Raw genomic sequence first — 19,208 nt, forward strand, 5'->3', positions numbered from 1 at the left:
CCCCCTTACTTCCTCCTGTTTTATCCAAAAAGGTCCCTCCCCTCTAGGACCTAACAGCCAATCCAGCTACAGCTGAAACTGAAGGGAACATTCTCAACTCATACAATTCCTAACAATTCTAATTTACAATTGATTCTATGCTTTCTCTCTGTTCAGGCACCTTCTACCCGGCAACGTCACGTATCATCCCTGATACCCGGACCATCCTCACCACAACAGGTAAGTATTTATTTATTTATACTATTCACCACATTAACTGGGTTAGCCCCTTTCCCCATTCATTACGACCAGACTTAGTGATGTGTAAGGTATCCTAACATCCTTACATCATCACACCTAAGAATGTGACAGATGAGCGAGCCAGGTGACACTTGGACGGCTTTAATTTGAGACCTGCTGCACGAAAGCGTTGGAAAACCTCTCCCAAATGCTGAAGATGTTGGGAAAAATCTGTACTGTACACAATGATGTCGTCAAGGTAGATCAGACAGACATTCCAATGAAGGCCACGGAGAACCAGTTCCATCAGCCGCTGGAAACTGGGAGGGGCATTAGAAATCCCCATTGGCATCATCCGGAACTGGAATAACCCAGAGCCAGTGGAGAAAGCTGTTTTCTCCTTGTCTCGTGGGTGAAGCGGAATTTGCCAGTAGCCGGCAGTAAGGTCAATGGTGCTAAAGATTTGGGCACCTGCTAACCTATCCAAGGTGTCATCGACACAAGGGAGTGGGTGTGAATCCTTGACTGTCACTGCATTAAGATCGCGATAGTCTATGCAAAAACGATGAGTGCCATCCTTTTTCCAGACAAGCACCACTGGCGCTGACCACGGACTTTGTGACTCCTCAATAATGCCATGCTCCAAGAGCTTGCCTACTTCCTTTTGCAGTAACACTTGGGTGACTGGAGATGTGCGGTAAGGCCGTAACTTAATTGGTTTTGCTTCACCCGTATTAATGCGGTTGTGAACAAGACCAGTTTGGCCATAATCATAGGAATGCGAGCTGAAAACATCAGCATAATCTTTTAAAAGATTCTGAAGGTGTGCCATTTCTTCTGGAGTCAGACAGGTATTAGACAGATCTACTTTTGATGTTGGATCACTGGGCATGCTGGACGTGTCAACAGCTGACACAAGTGTATATTCGTCATGAGGACAGCCAGATAAAGAAAACACTTGACCTAGGGGACACCCTTCAGCTAGCGAAACTGGGTCTTGGGTTGGATTAACTATCCTAACCAATCCTTGTCCATTATTAACAGTCGTTAGTGTCCTAGCAACAGCCAATGTAGAGGTTGAAGGAAGCTGTGGCTCAAGAATACCCACATACGAGGTGAGGCAGTTTCGCGGTACTGCTGTTAACAGAGACAGAAATCACCATCTCTGACAGAGGAGGAACAGTTACAGGGGAGGCAGTGATGGCTGCGCATTGCACTGGGACCAGATTTTGCATTGGGGAGAACGGCACAATGGTGTCATAAAGCAGTATGTGTGCCAGGGGAATTGATAGGGTCACCTTGTGTTTAGTAAGAAAGTCCCAACCCAAAACACACTGATACACTGAGTTGAATTTGGCATTCCTGAGGGGGAGAACGAGCAGAGTACCTGTCATGGCGAACCTGGGAGAGGAGTAGTCATCCTCAGCAGACTGGCGATGGTGAGTGTCGTAATAACGAGAAGGTGACTGGTGACGTCGTCTAGAAGAGGCAGAGTTGGTGCCATAGGAGAAGTGTTGATCATCATGGACAGGCCATCTGGGCGAAGAAGCTTGATGTCGAGGTGGTGGGGATCTGTCAGCAAGGAGTTGGCGCCCTCTGTGGTAGGGATGTGAAGATGTGACACAGCAGTCTATGCAGTCACGCCATTGAAGGTTCTCCCTGTCCCGATGGTGTCCATATGTGGTTGTAGTGCATGCTGGGTACACGGCATGTGCACAGCCTGGTAGGCCCCACTGGAAGTCAGTAACTTGTCGTGTGAGGCGATCAAGCTTACTTTCGGTGTGTTGCAGATGGGTTTGTTTCAAGTCGTGTAGCTCCGTCCTAAGGTCAGCAATGGCAGCTGTCAATTCAGCCAATGGTGATTGAGAAGTGGCACCAGGTTGTGGGGTCACAGTCACAGGCATGACAGGTGCATGGGCAGCCACTGTTAAAGCTAACTGAGCACGTTCACACTGAGCTGCCACTTTTAATGCAGCTTCCAAAGTAACTGCACCATGTTCATGAATTTTGAGTTGCAATGAAGGGTCCAAACCAGTCACAAAGCGCCGAAAAACCTCACAGTCCTGTGCCTGTGTGCCATACTGAGGAAAAGCTTCAGCTACTAAATTAGTAAGATCAGCAGCATAAACCTCAAGTGGTTCCTGTGATCTGCGAGGGCGAGCGTTTAAGTGAGTCTGAAAAGTGGCCAAAAATTGAGTTCTCCCAAAAACTGCACTGAGCCGAACTTTAGCTTGGTCGTAGTTAGATTTAACTTGTGAAGGCAAACTTTGCCAATATGCAAATGCAGGGCCGCTGAGTCTCGCAGCTAAAAGTTTTGCTTTTTCTAAATGTGCGGTTGAAACATCTAAAGCAACTTCAAAACGCTGAATCCAGGAGCTGAATGGTTCCACAGAGTCACCAGTGAATGGAGCAGGCAGTTCGATACGGAATGGAACATGAGTGTGTACTGTCTCAGCTGCTGCTGCTGCACGTGGCTGTTGGGACGAAGCGGGCTGTTCTTCATCCGCCATTTCGCGCTCAAAAACAGCAAAACAAACAGCACGTAGCGCCAAAAATAGCACGCAGTTCGCCAAAAGTTCACACAACACAGTCCACAGTCTCCCAAAAACAACATCAACAAAAAAATGCGTTGTTCTTTCTTTTCTAATCGCCAACCACCGCTGCTACCAGTGTAAAACGTAACTTTTATAATGTCTCGTCTTACCAACACTCGGGCTGTAGGTCGATTCAGGTGGCGATTGGGTAGCGAGGCGAGTACAGGTAGAAATGAGGGAGACTCGATGCTGAACAGTGAAACCACTTTTAATGAGGCACAACAGGTTACAGCTACATACAGCTGACAGTAATAACAGACATGACCAGACCGAACACGCGCTGCTCTCCTTCTCCTCTACTCACACACACACCTCCACTCTCTCTCTAACTCTAACTCCTCCCATTTACATATTAAAAGTTTAACCTGCACTTTAGTAAGCTAATAATTCTAAACAATAGTCATAACAACTGTATGAAAACATTTTACATTATATACCCTTTTACCATTATCAACCTTTAATTATTGCTCTTACAGAACCCCGACACCACAGCAAAAAAGAAAAATACACACTTCAGACTTTACTTTAACATCTTAAGTGATTTAAACTTACATGATATATGTAATTGACTGAAATCAATTGAGGTAATTTAGAAGTTTTAGACACTAAATAAAAGTAATTTTAGTTAAACATTGCCATCCAAGTATCAAAATCACATTAAAACGTTCAGGACGCAGTTGGCCGGTAGATTGCGCTGTAAACAATGACTTGCCACTTTGTGTTCTAATTTGGCATAGAGCAGTCACATGTGAAACACTATTGTCTTCTCAGCATTGATAACAGTGTTTTTACCTAAATAAAGTCAGGTTCCACCGAGATTTGAACTCAGATCACTGGATTCAGAGGCCATAGTGCTAACCATTACACCTTGGAACCACAAAAGAGGAATTGAGCACAAAGGTTAATAATTAATAATTAACTCCACATGTTTTTATGTACTGTTTATGGTATTTAAGCTGGATGGATAGATGAGGTTAACATGTCAGACATCCCAAGCTGCAAAAACTCATTTCAGGGATCTAAAAAAAAGCTAAAACCCTCTCGCACACAGAACTTTTAGGAGCTGCTAACTGAGTTACTAAACTAACTGTTCGCGTCACAAACACATTAATGTGCACTACATGGTGCACCAGATAGTGTAAAAGATAATAGATTTATGTTCCCTACATAGTGCACTAAATTGTATATTAAAAAAGAATGTATGTTTTTTACTTAGTTCACTAAATAGTGTACTATATGATAGACTTATGTTTCTTACATAATGCTTTAGGTAGCGTATTAGTTAGCAGATTTAGGTTCCCTACATAGTGCACTAAATTGTATATCAGATAACGGATTTATGTTCCCTACATAGTGCACTAGATAGTATTTTTGATATGAATTTATGTTCCCTACGTAGTGCACTAGATAGTGAATTAGACAATTGGTTTATGTTTCCTACACAGTGCACTAGATTGTATATTAGATCACGGATTAATGTTTCCTACATAGTGCACTAGAGGGTGTAGTAGATAGCGCATTCATGTTCACTACAGAGTGCACTAGAAAGTAAAACTAGATGATGATTTGTGTTCCTGCACTAGATAGTGTGTTACATAATTAAATATGTTCACTACATAGTGCACTAGATTGTATATCAGATAACGGATTTTAGCCGCTCATTTTAGATTCCGGGAGATTTTATCTGACTTGCAGGGGAGCCGTTATGTATATGTGGAAGACTTCCGGAAATGACATGTAATCTAAGGTGACTCTTAAGTTTGTTTATTCACTGCTGTTGGCTTATAAAGTTCTACTGAACAAACTGGCTCATATTTTGGCACTGATGTATCCTCCTGAATCTGCTTGGTTGACACAACTAGCACAAGTAATCGCAGTCTACACCCCACAAGCGCTCTGTTGTACTGCACGTGCTGAACGCTACCATCCTGAAACTGCTAATGTTTCTAAACCTTGGAACTCACACCAGCTCCCAAATGAAACCTGCCATTTGCCAAATAAATAAAGCTGAAAAAGAAAAATACAAACACACACACACGCAACTTCAGACTTTAACATCTCAGATTTTTGAAACTGACGGGTGTCACACTGCTAGCCTCGGTGTGCTCATGTGCCACGCCCCTCTTCTCTGTGTGCACACTCACTCCCCTGCCATGCCTCACAGGTGGTTGGCTCCCTGAGCTAATCAGCCCCAGCTGCTCCTCATCAAGGAGCATTTATAAGGAGAGCTGGGGCAATGGGCAGGTTGGAGACTATTTCACGGTAACTCTGTTTGTGTCTTGTATCTCTGCTCCTGGTACCTCTGCCCGTTCGCGCCTTGTTTGCTCTGTTTGCTCTGTTTGCTCTGTTTGCTCTGTTTGCTCTGTTTGCTCTTTGATTAGCCTGTGTAGTCTGATTAGCCTGTTTAGTCTTTGTTTAGCCTGTCCGTTAGCCTGTTTAGTCTGTTTTGCCTGTTTAGTCTGTGTTTAGCCTGTCCATTAGCCCAGTTAGTCTGTTTAGCCCAGTTAGTCTGTTTAGTCCTGTTCTGTCAGTTTAACCCTGTCTTGTCTTTATTATTATTAAATATAGTTTATCACACATCTCCGCGTTTGTGTCCGCCCCTCCTGTCCGTCTAGCCCACACACCGTTACAGAATAGTCTCCCTAAGAGGACACAGCGAGATGTTTTTTGTCCATGTTTTTCCGGACTTCGGCTCCATGAGGTTTCCTCAAACCTTCCCGCTTAGTAGGCCAGCTCCATATGATGGAAGCGACTCAGGCGTCGAAGGCTTCCTTCTACAGAGCCAGCTCTACCTGCAGAACCTTCTGGACCCCCAGCCAGCTGAAATCGACAGGGTGCGATTTATGATGTCTCGGCTGAGGGGTGCTGCTCGTGAGTGGGCTAAGCAGCTTTGGTCTGACAGGGGAGTTGAGCTGAACTCGGTTAAGGTGTTTGAGGGCCTCATGAGAGCAAAATTTTCCTGCAGCAAAGCGCCCACTGCTAATGTGGTCCGGGTTCCAGTGTCTCCAGGGTCCAAACAGCTGACTTCTGACGCATATCCAGGGTCCAAGCAGCTGATTCCGGACGCCTCTCCAGTGTTTTCGCAGCTGACTCCAGTGTCTCCAGGGTCCAAACAGCTGACTTCTGACGCATATCCAGGGTCCAAGCAGCTGATTCCGGACGCCTCTCCAGTGTTTTCGCAGCTGACTCCAGTGTCTCCAGGGTCCAAACAGCTGACTTCTGACGCATATCCAGGGTCCAAGCAGCTGATTTCGGACGCCTCTCCAGTGTTTTCGCAGCTGAGTCCAGTTTCTCCAGGGTCCAAACAGCTGACTTTTGACGCATATCCAGGGTCCAAGCAGCTGATTTTGGATGCCTCTCCAGTGTTTTCGCAGCTGAGTCCAGTTTCTCCAGGGTCCAAACAGCTGACTTCTGACGCATATCCAGGGTCCAAGCAGCTGATTTCGGACGCCTCTCCAGTGTTTTCGCAGCTGAGTCCAGTTTCTCCAGGGTCCAAACAGCTGACTTTTGACGCATATCCAGGGTCCAAGCAGCTGATTTCGGACGCCTCTCCAGTGTTTTCGCAGCTGAGTGACTTTTCTCCAGTGTTTTCGCAGCTGAGTCCAGTTTCTCCAGGGTCCAAGCAGCTGATTTCGGATGCCTCTCCAGTGTTTTCACAGCTGAGTCCGGTCTTTCCAGGGTCCAAACAGCTGACTTTTGACGCATATCCAGGGTCCAAGCAGCTGATTTCGGACGCCTCTCCAGTGTTTTCGCAGCTGAGTGACTTTTCTCCAGTGTTTTCGCAGCTGACTTCGGACGCCTCTCCAGGGTCCACGCAGCTGAATGACGTTGCTCCAGTGTTTTCGCAGCTGAGTGATGTTTCTCCAGTGTTTTCGCAGCTGACTTCGGGTGCCTCTCCAGGGTCTTCGCAGCTGAATCAAGGAGTTTCTCAAGGATTTTCGCAGCTGACTTCGGACGCCTCTCCAGGGTCCTCGCAGCTGAGTGACGTTTCTCTAGTGTTTTCGCAGTTAACTTTGGACGCCTCTCCAGGGTCCTCGCAGCTGAGTGACGTTTCTCTAGTGTTTTCGCAGTTAACTTTGGACGCCTCTCCAGGGTCCTCGCAGCTGAATGACGTTTCTCCAGTGTTTTCGCAGCTAACTTCGGACGCCTCTCCAGGGTCCACGCAGCTGAATGTTTCTCCAGTGTTTTCCCAAGTGACTTCGGACGCCTCTCCAGGGTCCTCGCAGCTGAATGATGTTTCTCCAGTGTTTTCGCAAGTGACTTTGGATACCTCCCCAGGGTTCTCACAGCTGAATCAAGGAGATTCTCAAGGATTTGTGCAGCTGATTAATGCCGTTTCTCCAGTGTTTTCGCAAGTGACTTTGGACACCTCTCCAGGGTTCTCACAGCTGTTTCAAGAAGTGTCTCAAGGGTCCACGCAGCTGACTCCGGACGCCTCTTCTCAAGGGTCCACGCAGCTGACTCCGGACGCCTCTTCTCAAGGGTCCACGCAGCTGACTCCGGACGCCTCTTCTCAAGGGTCCACGCAGCTGACTTCGGACGCCTCTTCTCAAGGGTCCACGCAGCTGACTCCGGATGCTTCTTCTCAAGGGTCCTCGCAGCTGGCTCCCGAAGCCTCTTCGCCAGGCTCCACGCAGCTGACTCACGAAGCCTCTTCGCCAGGCTCCACGCAGCTGGCTCCTGTTCCCGAGTTGGCGCATCCCGATGGCGCTCCTGTTCCCGAGTTGGCGCATCCCGATGGCGCTCCTGTTCCCGAGTTGGCGCATCCCGATGGCGCTCCTGTTCCCGAGTTGGCGCATCCCGATGGCGCTCCTGTTCCCGAGTTGGCGCATCCCGATGGCGCTCCTGTTCCCGAGTTGGCGCATCCCGATGGCGCTCCTGTTCCCGAGTTGGCGCATCCCCATGGCGCTCCTGTTCCCGAGTTGGCGCATCCCGATGGCGCTCCTGTTCCCGAGTTGGCGCATCCCGATGGCGCTCCTGTTCCCGAGTTGGCGCATCCCGATGGCGCTCCTGTTCCCGAGTTGGTGTCCTCCGACGGCACTCCTGTTCCCGAGTTGGTGTCCTCCGACGGCACTCCTGTTCCCGAGTTGGTGTCCTCCGACGGCACTTCTGTTCCCGAGTTGGTGTCCTCCGACGGCACTTCTGTTCCCGAGTTGGTGTCCTCCGACGGCACTTCTGTTCCCGAGTTGGTGTCCTCCGACGGCACTTCTGTTCCCGAGTTGGTGTCTTCCGACGGCACTTCTGTTCCCGAGTTGGTGTCCTCCGACGGCACTTCTGTTCCCGAGTTGGTGTCCTCCGACGGCACTTCTGTTCCCGAGTTGGTGTCCTCCGACGGCACTTCTGTTCCTGAGTTGGTGTCTTCCGACGGCACTTCTGTTCCTGAGTTGGTGTCCTCCGACGGCACTTCTGTTCCTGAGTTGGTGTCCTCCGACGGCACTTCTGTTCCTGAGTTGGTGTCCTCCGACGGCACTTCTGTTCCTGAGTGGGTGTCCTCCGACGGCACTTCTGTTCCGGAGTTGGCGCTCCCTGATGGCGCTCCTGTTCCAGAGTTGGTGTCCTTCGAAGGTGCTTCTGTTTCCTCATCGGCACCCACCGACGGCGCTCCTGTTTCCTCGTCGGCACTCCCAGATGGCGCTCCTGTTTCCGAGATGACGCCCCCAGATGGCGCTTCTGTTTCCGTGTTGGCGCCCCCCGATGGTGCTTCTGTTCCCACATTGGCGCCCCCCGACGGCGCTTTTGAACTCTCGTCGGCGCTCCCCGACTGCGCCTCTGGATTTCTGTCGGCAGCCTGCGTCCCACCATTTTTATCACGCCTGCCTGAGGACATTTTTAATGACTTCAAATTTACCCCGCAGGGCCCAGGACCTCCTTGTTTTTGTTTTTTTAGGCACTCCAGGTGTAGTGCCTTTGGGAGGGGCATCTGTCACACTGCTAGCCTCGGTGTGCTCATGTGCCACGCCCCTCTTCTCTGTGTGCACACTCACTCCCCTGCCATGCCTCACAGGTGGTTGGCTCCCTGAGCTAATCAGCCCCAGCTGCTCCTCATCAAGGAGCATTTATAAGGAGAGCTGGGGCAATGGGCAGGTTGGAGACTATTTCACGGTAACTCTGTTTGTGTCTTGTATCTCTGCTCCTGGTACCTCTGCCCGTTCGCGCCTTGTTTGCTCTGTTTGCTCTGTTTGCTCTGTTTGCTCTGTTTAGTCTTTGATTAGCCTGTGTAGTCTGATTAGCCTGTTTAGTCTTTGTTTAGCCTGTCCGTTAGCCTGTTTAGTCTGTTTTGCCTGTTTAGTCTGTGTTTAGCCTGTCCATTAGCCCAGTTAGTCTGTTTAGCCCAGTTAGTCTGTTTAGTCCTGTTCTGTCAGTTTAACCCTGTCTTGTCTTTATTATTATTAAATATAGTTTATCACACATCTCCGCGTTTGTGTCCGCCCCTCCTGTCCGTCTAGCCCACACACCGTTACAACGGGATTCATATAATTCTAAAATAATGTAGACGATTTAGGCGTACATTTTAACTATTCTTTTGCTGAACATTGCCATCCAAGTATCAAAATCACAACAAAACGCCCCACTGTTAATAACTGCAAATCTTATAGTTTAACACCTCCCGAAGTTTAGCGACTCGCAAAGAACAAAGAGCCATTTTTTTTTTTGAACGGCTCTTTAAAAGGAACCGAGCCAAAAGATCCGGCTCCCTTCAAGAAGCCATAAATCCCATCGCTAATATACTGTATATATATATACACACACACACACACACACACCTAATTGATGTGTGGCATATGTGGTTCTTTTGATGAGAAACATAGGTAGTACTTGGAAGTTTTGGTTTGATAATGGGTGGTACTTGGTCTAAAAACTTTGAGAATAGGATATAGGATTCGACTAGGGTTGTATGTTTGGTGCATCATTAAACTGTTATACATTATTTATTCTATTTTCTATTAGATGAGATGGTTTGCCTCTGTATTGACCCGCGATTTATTTTTAAATGACAGCTAACGATAGTGATCCGACTCTTTTTACTATAAAATGTTGACTTCATGAAAAAGAATCGACTCCCTCAGCTTCCAACAGCTCATTGCTGAGTACTATCAACTTAGTGAATAGACTCTTTTGAGTCTATTCCTGTCATTCGAATTAAAGAACCGGATTAAAGAATTGACTGATTTGATTCATTTGAACGCGCAGACTCACTCGCTCTCCCGCTGTGAGCTTCTCAAACTGAACTGCGTCTTTCTGTACACGAGGAAGAATCTATGTAGAGATCTCAAATAACATGAAGCTAAAGGTCTGAACTTACATTGTAGAAAAGAAAAACAAGCCAGTCCTACAAGCACAAATAACCACCTGATAAGTCACTGGAGACGGGCTGTCCAAAGTGGAAGAGTGTTCTTTTGGTTTCAGTAGATGTTAAACGAAGATAGTCGCGCAACCTGGTGCTCGAACCCATGACCTTGAGATTAAGAGTCTCATGCTCTACGGACTAAGCTAGCCGGGCTTAAGCAGCATGTCAGAACAGATCAGACCATCAGAGAGATGTGGGTGTGGGTTAGTGGTGTATCTTTGTGTGTTGGTGGTGTATCTTTGTGTGTTGGTGGTGTGTGGGTGTGTGTTAGTGGTGTGTCGGCGTGTGTTATTACAGTGTCTGTGTGTGTTAGTGGTGTATCTTTGTGTGTTGGTGGTGTATCTTTGTGTGTTGGTGGTGTGTGGGTGTGTGTTAGTGGTGTATCTTTGTGTGTTAGTGGTGTATGGGTGTGTGTTAGTGGTGTGTCGGCGTGTGTTATTACAGTGTCTGAGTGTGTTAGTGGTGTGTCTTTGTGTGTTGGTGGTGTATGGGTGTGTGTTAGTGGTGTATCTTTGTGTGTTAGTGGTGTGTCGGCATGTGTTATTACAGTGTCTGTGTGTGTTAGTGGTGTATCTTTGTGTGTTAGTGGTGTATGGGTGTGTGTTAGTGGTGTATCTTTGTGTGTTGGTGGTGTATGGGTGTGTGTTAGTGGTGTATCTTTGTGTGTTAGTGGTGTATGGGTGTGTGTTAGTGGTGTGTCGGCGTGTGTTATTACAGTGTCTGTGTGTGTTAGTGGTGTATCTTTTTGTGTTAGTGGTGTATGGGTGTGTTAGTGGTGTATCTTTGTATGTTGGTGGTGTATGGGTGTGTGTTAGTGGCGTTATTACTGGTGGTGTATGGGTGTGTGTTAGTGGTGTAACTTTGTGTGTTGGTGGTGTATGGGTGTGTGTTAGTGGTGTATGGGTGCAATGACTCAGGACCAGTTGGATGAGGGGACTGGTATGTTTGCTCAGCTCTTGGTGTTTCAGGGCTTTATAATGATAAGACTGGGGGTCGCTCTCATTTAGATGGTTCCAGAAGTTGATTGCTCTTCTCTGTATGTTTATAATTGGAGGAAATCAGCCTAATTCTGCCCTGCACGCATTGCACACACACACACACACACACACACACACACACAAACTGATCGTTATTACTACCTCATTACTGTAAATATTATCATTTTTATTGTTATTATTTTTGCACTGTTTTTATTAATATTTTATTCTATTTTATGTTTTTTTTGCACATGTAACTGTTTTGGATATATTTGTTCTTTCTTACTGTTATTTTTTATTATTTCTCTCCAACTTGCTTTGGCAATACGAATGTCTTTATTTGTCATGCCAATAAAGCTTCTTTTGAGTTTGAGTTAAGAGAGCCGTAACCGAGCTAGAGAGAGAACATGCAGAAAAGAAGCAGTGCTCTTAGTATAATGACAAATAATTGAGAAATAAACTATAAACTTGTTTAGTTATATTAAATCTGATTCGTTCATGGCGCGAACTGAGCTTTTCGAGCCTAACTTACATAAGAACAAGTACAGGGAGCGACTGAGGGCTCTGGACCAGGAGCTCCGTGTCTGCCTCTCATCCATCCCTGCCAGAATTGGGCGATTGTGTGCATCATCCCAGGCTCAGGTTTCCCATTTAAAGTAAGTCACGTTTACCCCTCCCTCCCTAAATGACACCTTATGGTGTGTGTGCGCGTGTGTTAGCAGTCCGAGGGATGCTGAGTGTAAGTTTTTTAATACATTTTAGACTGGGGTGTCTTGAGATTTTGCATACTTTTAAAGGGTGCCATGACTGAAAAAAGGTTGAGAAACACTGGTGTAGTAGACAAAAGGTAAGTAACTGTGCACACTTATATACATATATACATAACCTAGGTTTATTTTCATATTCCTTCAGAATCTTGGGGATGAGGCAGGCTATCTGACCTAATCACATACATTAACTTTAAACTTTTAATGCACATCTACACCCTGTTTAACGGTATGATTCAAGTTTTAGTGCGCATCTAAACCCTGTTTTACAGTAGGATTCAAGTTTAAGTGCGCATCCAAACCCTGTTTTACGGTACTGATCACATGCTCCACACTAAAAAATTATTTGCTCATGTAAACCTTGTTTTACGGTACCCTTACACTATTAGTGCGCATCTACACCCTGTTTTACAGTATGTTTAAAATTTTAATGCGCATCTAAACCCTTTTTTACGGTACCCTTACAATTTTAGTGCGCATCTAAACCATGTTTCACAGTATTGATCATATGTTCTACACAAAAAATTTTAATGCGCATCTAAACCCTGTTTTACGGTACTGATCACATGGTCCACACTAAAAAATTATTTGCGCATGTGAACCTTGTTTTACGGTACCCTTACAATTTTAGTGTGCATCTAAACCCTGTTTCACGGTATTGATCATATGTTCTACACTAAAAATTTTAATGCGCATCTAAACCCTGTTTTACGGTACAGGTCAGAATGTCTACACTAAAAGTTTTAGTGCGCATCTAAACCCTGTTTTACGGTACAGGTCACATGGTCTACACTAAAGGTTTTAGTGCACATCTACACCCTATTTTATGGTACAGGTCACATGGTCTACACTAAAGGTTTTAATGCGCATCTAAAACCTGTTTTGCGGTACCCTTAAACTTTTAGTGCGCATCTACACCCTTTTTTACTGTATGATTAAAGTTGTAGTGCGCATCTACACCCTGTTTTCTGGTACCAGTCACATGGACTACACTAAGTGTTTTAATGCACATCTAAACCTGGTTTTATGATACTGATCACATTGCTGAGACAAAAATTTTTAATGCGGATCTAAAACCTGTTTTACAGTACCAGTCAAATTGTAGACAATGAAAGTTTTAGTGCGCATCTAAACCCTGTTTTACGGTACTGATCACATTGTAGACAATGAAAGTTTAGTGCACATCTAAAACCTGTTTTATGTTACTAATCACATTGTCTAAACAATCTTAATGCTAATTATTAGAAATAAAAACCTGATGCTTCAGCTTTACTTTGTTAATCTTTCCTAACTTACATCAGTGCGTTTGGTAAGGTTGTATGGGGAGTTTCTGTTCTGTTCTGAAATGCTGATATTTCTGTATCTTTGGGTAAAACATAAGAAACACTTAAATCTTACATGAAGAAACTTTCACTCCTTTAACTTTTAGAGAACTTTTGTTTGAAGTAAAGGATGCTGGAAAAGGGGGAGCAGTCTATGCCATTATTTATTATTACCTATTATTTATCAATTATTTATTAATTTTCAATACAACATCACAACAATAATAAGGTGTTTTGTAAGGTGTTGCAGGCAGCAATGACGACTTTTCTGGTACATGGTTAAGAAAAGGTTGAATACAGATGATTTGTTGTAGTGTTTTTGTACCAAATGCAGATGAAAGAGGATCAGCAGCAGCAGCTGAGCGGTGTGTGTAGTTCTCTGTGTGTTTTGTCTCTGTTTCAGGATCTTTTATTTGAAAAGCTGTGTGTAGAAAGTAAAGACGACACACAGCGGAGTGAAAGGCTGAACAATGGACGTCTATAAGTAGCAGCTTATTTACAACGTCTCTCGCTTACGGCCACACCACCCTGAGAACGCCTGATCTCGGAAGCTAAGCAGCATTGAGCCTGGTTAGTACTTGGATGGGAGACCGCCTAGGAATACCAGGTGCTGGAAGCTTTTATCCACACACACCCACCTTCACTCCAAACCTCCTGTTACACACTGACCCAGCGGCTTTTTCTTCATCAAAGCAACACAATGAGACAAAGATCAGCTCATGCTTTCATTCTTACTACAGTAAAACACTCACCGTCCCGCTCGTACGACAGGAAATTATACTGTAAAAATTACAAAAAATAAAATAATAATAACAACTTCATGACACATTTAGAGTATGTGTAAAAGAAATATGATATGGTAATATGAGATCTTGTGACCATGTTTAAAAATCCTTGTGATGTCGCCCTCCAAAGGTGCCACAAGAGGGCGACAAACTGCTGCAGGCTGAATGAGCAGAGATAAACCGATGAAGGCTGAATGAACGTACCACAACGCAAATAACTATTTCTGTGAAAGAATCAAATCCCCTCTGAAACCATCCACACGTATCTAAGTTCTGTTGTATTATTCCTCGCCATGTGCTGGTTTTACTTTTAAACTTGTGTTTTACAGCTCAGGAGAAATCAGGTGAGAATCAGCTTCTGCAGGAGACTAAAACACCTCATGTACTAAACAGCCTAAGAACACTAAACGTCTCTCAGTTATTACTGCTCATAAGCGCTCGCTACTGCTGAAATGACCAACATTCATATAATAACCATCATATGACCATCATTTATATAATAAGATTTTGCTTATAATAGACATGGGAAGAAAGAAGTATCATATTTACCCTTTTGAAATGTACAAGAAGAAATTGGGAAAGGGGGTAAATACTTTTTCACAGCACTGAATAAATGGTGGTTAATAAATTGAAAAAGAAAATCTTCATAAATTTGTCACTGTCTTACAGATTCTAAAATCACTCAAACAGTTTAATGTTACACTTTCATGTAAATTTTACATTTCATTTGTTAAATCTGACAGTTTCACTTTTGATTTATTATCAACTCTAAACCCCGGGTAGAGGAGCTGAGTGAACGTGGTCTGAACTCTGTGGATGAGCTTCATTGTATCAGAGACGCTGTAGAAGGACAGAGTTCCTGCTTCATAATCCACATACACTCCTATTCTAGAGGAACTCTGCATTATGGGAATTTCAGTCTTTTTCTTATTGTGCCAGAATGAAAATCTGGATGGAGAACAGTACAAACTCCAGGACTGATCATTACCTCCAAACACACACTCATAACCATCTCCCTTCCTGCTGATGCTTTTATATGACACTGCAATATAAACCGCATAATCCCCACTCCACTCAACCTCCCAGTAACAGCGTCCACTCACACTCTCTCTACACAGAACCTGGGGGTAAACATCAAATCTATCTGGATGATCAGGATACGACTGTAATGTTCTACTGCAGGTCACCACTTTGTTCTCCTTAGACAGATGGAGGATTTTATTTACTGTGTTTGGATCCAGTGTGAACCGACAAAAATCTGGATAGGAAACACAAAATAAATCAATTAACATAGAAGAGAGAGAGAGTGTGTGTACAGTGTGTGTGTGTACAGTGTGTGTGTGTGTCCTTGTGAGAAACTTACATTGTATAAAATCTTCTCTGATTTCAGGTTTAGGAGGTGAAGTAATCCGGACTTTCTTCACTGCAGAAAGAGTAACAGTACAATCACTAATCACAGTAAATATTTACACCAGAAACTGTCGCAGGTACAGCCTGTAAGAAGTTTGGCATGTTCTTCCAGTGTTTGTCTAAAGTGACCTTCAGTCTGAGTAACTGTGTGAGTGTATTTCATTTAACCCTAAATTCACTGTGACCATGAGCAGTATTGGGTTAATGAGTAAATGAATGATGTTGTTAGATGTAAAATGTTCATGTTGGTGGATTTGATTGTTTTGTTGGATGTTTTAGTACCGAAGCATTTTGGAGACAATGGAACACTGAGGGCTTGAACTTCATCTGGTATTGTCTCACACTGCTCTTTCCAGAATTCCTCTACTTTCTCTCTCAGCTGAGATACAGACTTTGTAACATCATCAAATGAGAGGAAAGGACTGATTGTGATGGCGGCGTATTCTGCAGATCCAGCAGGAGCCAAGAAAGACTGAAAATTCTACATCCAGACAAATAATGTTCACAGAGAAACAACAAGATGATGATGAATCACAAATGATGGACGACAGACATGAGGCACAGAGTGAAGTTTCTCCTAATAACATTAACAGTATTTAATGATCTCTCGGAAAAGCTGATTCTGATTCTCACAATTTCTCAGAACCCCGAGTGTTACGACTTTATGGGTCATAATGTGTTTTAAGTAGGGGGGTTTTCCCTATGTTACAGATTTGTGGAAGATGCACGAAGATGTGCAAAAGCAACCACCAAAGGGAAACGCCTATAAAAGAAGAGAACAGGTGAGGATGCTTTGCTTGTGAAGTGGTTTCTGTTGCATTTCCGACTCTCCCCAACATTGTAAGGTTTAAGGGAACAAATTTCTCAACAAAAGGCATCAAGTTTCAAAGATTTTGAGTTTAGGGGAAGACAACTTACAAGGTACCGCTGTAATTTATTACTTGGACTGGTGCAGCAATAATATAATTATTTTTAGTGCTGTTACCTGGAGGAAATGGACGGGATCCTCTGTGTGTGAAAGCTGTTCCAGTTCAGCATCTTTCCTCTTTAGCTCTACAATCTGCTGCTCCACCTGCTTCAGGACTTTTTCAGCTCGACTTACTTCTGCTGTCTCTCGATCTCTGATCAGATCTTTTAGCTCAAAGCATCTTCTGTTAATTGAATTGATTAGTTCAGTACAGATCCTCTCAATGTTCTTCACTGCTGTCTGTGCAGAACACTGTTAGAAAAGTCAGAAAGAGGAAGTGATTCTCACTCAGATATTTGTCCATCCTTCACATTCATATGTAGCTACTGGCCAGACTAAGACTTTCATCACTTATAGCTTGGTGATGGTGCTAAATGGCTTGATTTTTCATACCCTTGAAAATGTTACCATCATCATCATGTCCACATTCTCAAGTCTTCAGCAGAAATCTTGTACAGTCATTTATGTTTAAGCATCTTGATCCAAAGCAACAATCAACCTTTTTGGTTGGCCCAGTCAAAGTCCTAATCTGATTTTATCACCCTCATAATTATTAGCACAACCTCAGAATTGTTGTACAGCATCAATCACCAACTAACCAGGCGAAATTACATTTTTATTTTGAATTAATGAACAAAAATGCTCCATCACTTGCAAAGTTACCAGTAAAATATGTAATTTTTAATGGATATTGGTTTAATGGAGGAGAGTCGGACTGATCCTGAGAGCTTTTTTGTTTATACAACTTACCTTATAAGACTCCACAGCGTTTATCAGCTCACAAAGTTCCCTCTCTCTGTTCTGGATTTTCTCCTGGAATTTTCTCTGGATCTCCAGCAGCTGCTTCTACACAGAATAACAATTCAGAATTTACTTCTATTGTGTACGAGCACCACATAAACAACGTCAGTGTAAATGCTAATGAGTTGTTACTTGTTAAAGAGAGCTGTATAATATTTTTACCTGTTTCTCAGTTTTTTCTGCTGCAGCTGATATTGTAGCATGTCCTTTATGATCATCCATGGTACACATCATGCAGATACACTGCTGATCAGTATGACAGTAAACCTCCAGCAGTTTATTATGCTGAGAGCAGATCTGATCCTGGAGTCGTCTGGAGGCTTTAACCAGCTTGTGAGTCTTATAAACAGGAATTTGATAATGAGGCTGAAAGTGAGTTTCACAGAAAGAGGCCAAACACACCAGACAGGATTTTACTGCTTTGGATTTTCTCTCTGTACAGAAATCACAATCCACATCATCAGGTCCAGAAGGAAGGGAACCCTGGGATTCTTTCTTCCTCAGGTCTTCTACAACTTTTGCCAGAATAATGTTTTTCCTCACAACAGGTCTTGGAGTGAAGGTTTGTCTACACTGTGGACAGCTGTATGTTTCTTTATCATCCTCCTGATCCCAGCAGTTATTAATACACACCATACAGAAACTGTGTCCACATAGAATAGTTACAGGATCCCTCAGTGTTTCCAGACAGACTGAACAGCTGAACTCGGTCTGAGTTACTGAAATTTTGGACTCAGCCATTTTTCTACACGTAAACAGAAACACCAAAAAACACAGCAAGTTATTTACGGCAGCTCAAACTTCTTGGTTTAGTTTGTGAGCGTCATGTTCAAAAAAAGTTCATAAAGTTACTTTACACATTAATGTACAGAAGTGTGGAAATGTATAAACTCACCTGCGTTCATCAACTTAAATTATCAACAAAACTACAAACAAAGACACTGAACAGATCCGCACTCGAACAGAACAGGTTATATTTATGTACATTACATAACACTCACATGACGGGTACCGTCCCAATATAACTTGGGAGCATACCTTAAGTGCACTAATTCTAAACTAGCACTTACGTTAACACCCCCAACGTGCTCTCATGTTACATGCATCACATATTTCAACATGTTACTTTCCAAAATTTAACTCTTTTTGTCATTACCTCAGCATCATGTTTTCTGTTGAACAAAATAAGTGTTTTACTGTAGTAAGAATGAAAGAATCAGCTGATCTTCTTCAAAACACACCGAGAACCACACGCACCGCTCAGCTGCTGCTGCTGATCCTCTTTCACCTGCATTTGGTACAAAAACATCACAACAAATCATCTGTATTCCACCTTTTCTTAACCATGTATCAGAAAAGTCGTCATTGCTGCCTGCAACACCTTACAAAACACCTTGTTCTTGCCGTTGTGATGTTGTATTGAAAACTAATAAATAATTTATAAATAATAAATAACAGGTAATAATAAATAATGACATAGGAGCTGGAAAAGGGGGAGCAGTCTAACAACAAATTCCTGATGGTTTGATTTAGGCTGGTTTAGAAAGACAATCGAGTTTTGCAAAATGTTGTTCAGTCTTAATAACCGTGTGTAGTAAAGGATGATTAGATCTCGTAGTAACCACTGGAACTATGAAGTAAAACTGTTGATGCTGTAAGAAAAAAGGAAACAAACAAAAACCATCAACCATGATCATAAAACACAGTAACCCCAACCTCAAAAACAATCTTGGGTCCTCGTCCAGGCAAGTTTGTTAAAGTTCCAGTTGATCTATTTTATCAGCTCCACTTACCATATAGAAGCACTTTGTAGTTCTACAATTACTGACTGTAGTCCATCTGTTTCTTTACATGCTTTGTTACCCCTTTCACCCTCTTCTTCAATGGTCAGGACCCCCACATAGCAGGTTTTATTTAGGTGGTGCTGGTGTGTTTGTGTATGTTGTGCTGGTTTGAGTGGAGTTTTTAAACAGCTCATTGTCACTGCTGGAGAATCGTCCACCAACCAAAAATATTTA

At 43.7% G+C, this 19,208-nt stretch overlaps 1 protein-coding gene and 1 pseudogene across 1 annotated transcript; one reads left to right on the top strand and one right to left on the bottom strand.

Annotated features, from left to right (window-relative positions):
- Nucleotides 1–13,737: 13,737 nt before the first annotated feature.
- LOC134327163 (5S ribosomal RNA) lies at nt 13,738–13,846 on the top strand (annotated as a pseudogene).
- A 900-nt stretch (nt 13,847–14,746) lies between these two features.
- LOC134327036 (E3 ubiquitin/ISG15 ligase TRIM25-like) lies at nt 14,747–17,931 on the bottom strand (the record flags this gene model as incomplete). The annotated part of the gene is made up of 6 exons (XM_063009119.1): nt 17,353–17,931; nt 17,140–17,235; nt 16,408–16,641; nt 15,730–15,903; nt 15,376–15,430; nt 14,747–15,270 (listed from the first exon to the last, which is right to left on the bottom strand). Coding segments are annotated over exons 1-6 (1,662 nt in total), but the record flags the coding sequence as incomplete, so codon positions are not given.
- Between the last annotated feature and the right edge of the window lie 1,277 nt (nt 17,932–19,208).

The sequence above is a fragment of the Trichomycterus rosablanca genome, chromosome 14 (assembly GCF_030014385.1).
Source record: "Trichomycterus rosablanca isolate fTriRos1 chromosome 14, fTriRos1.hap1, whole genome shotgun sequence".
NCBI lineage: Eukaryota > Metazoa > Chordata > Actinopteri > Siluriformes > Trichomycteridae > Trichomycterus > Trichomycterus rosablanca.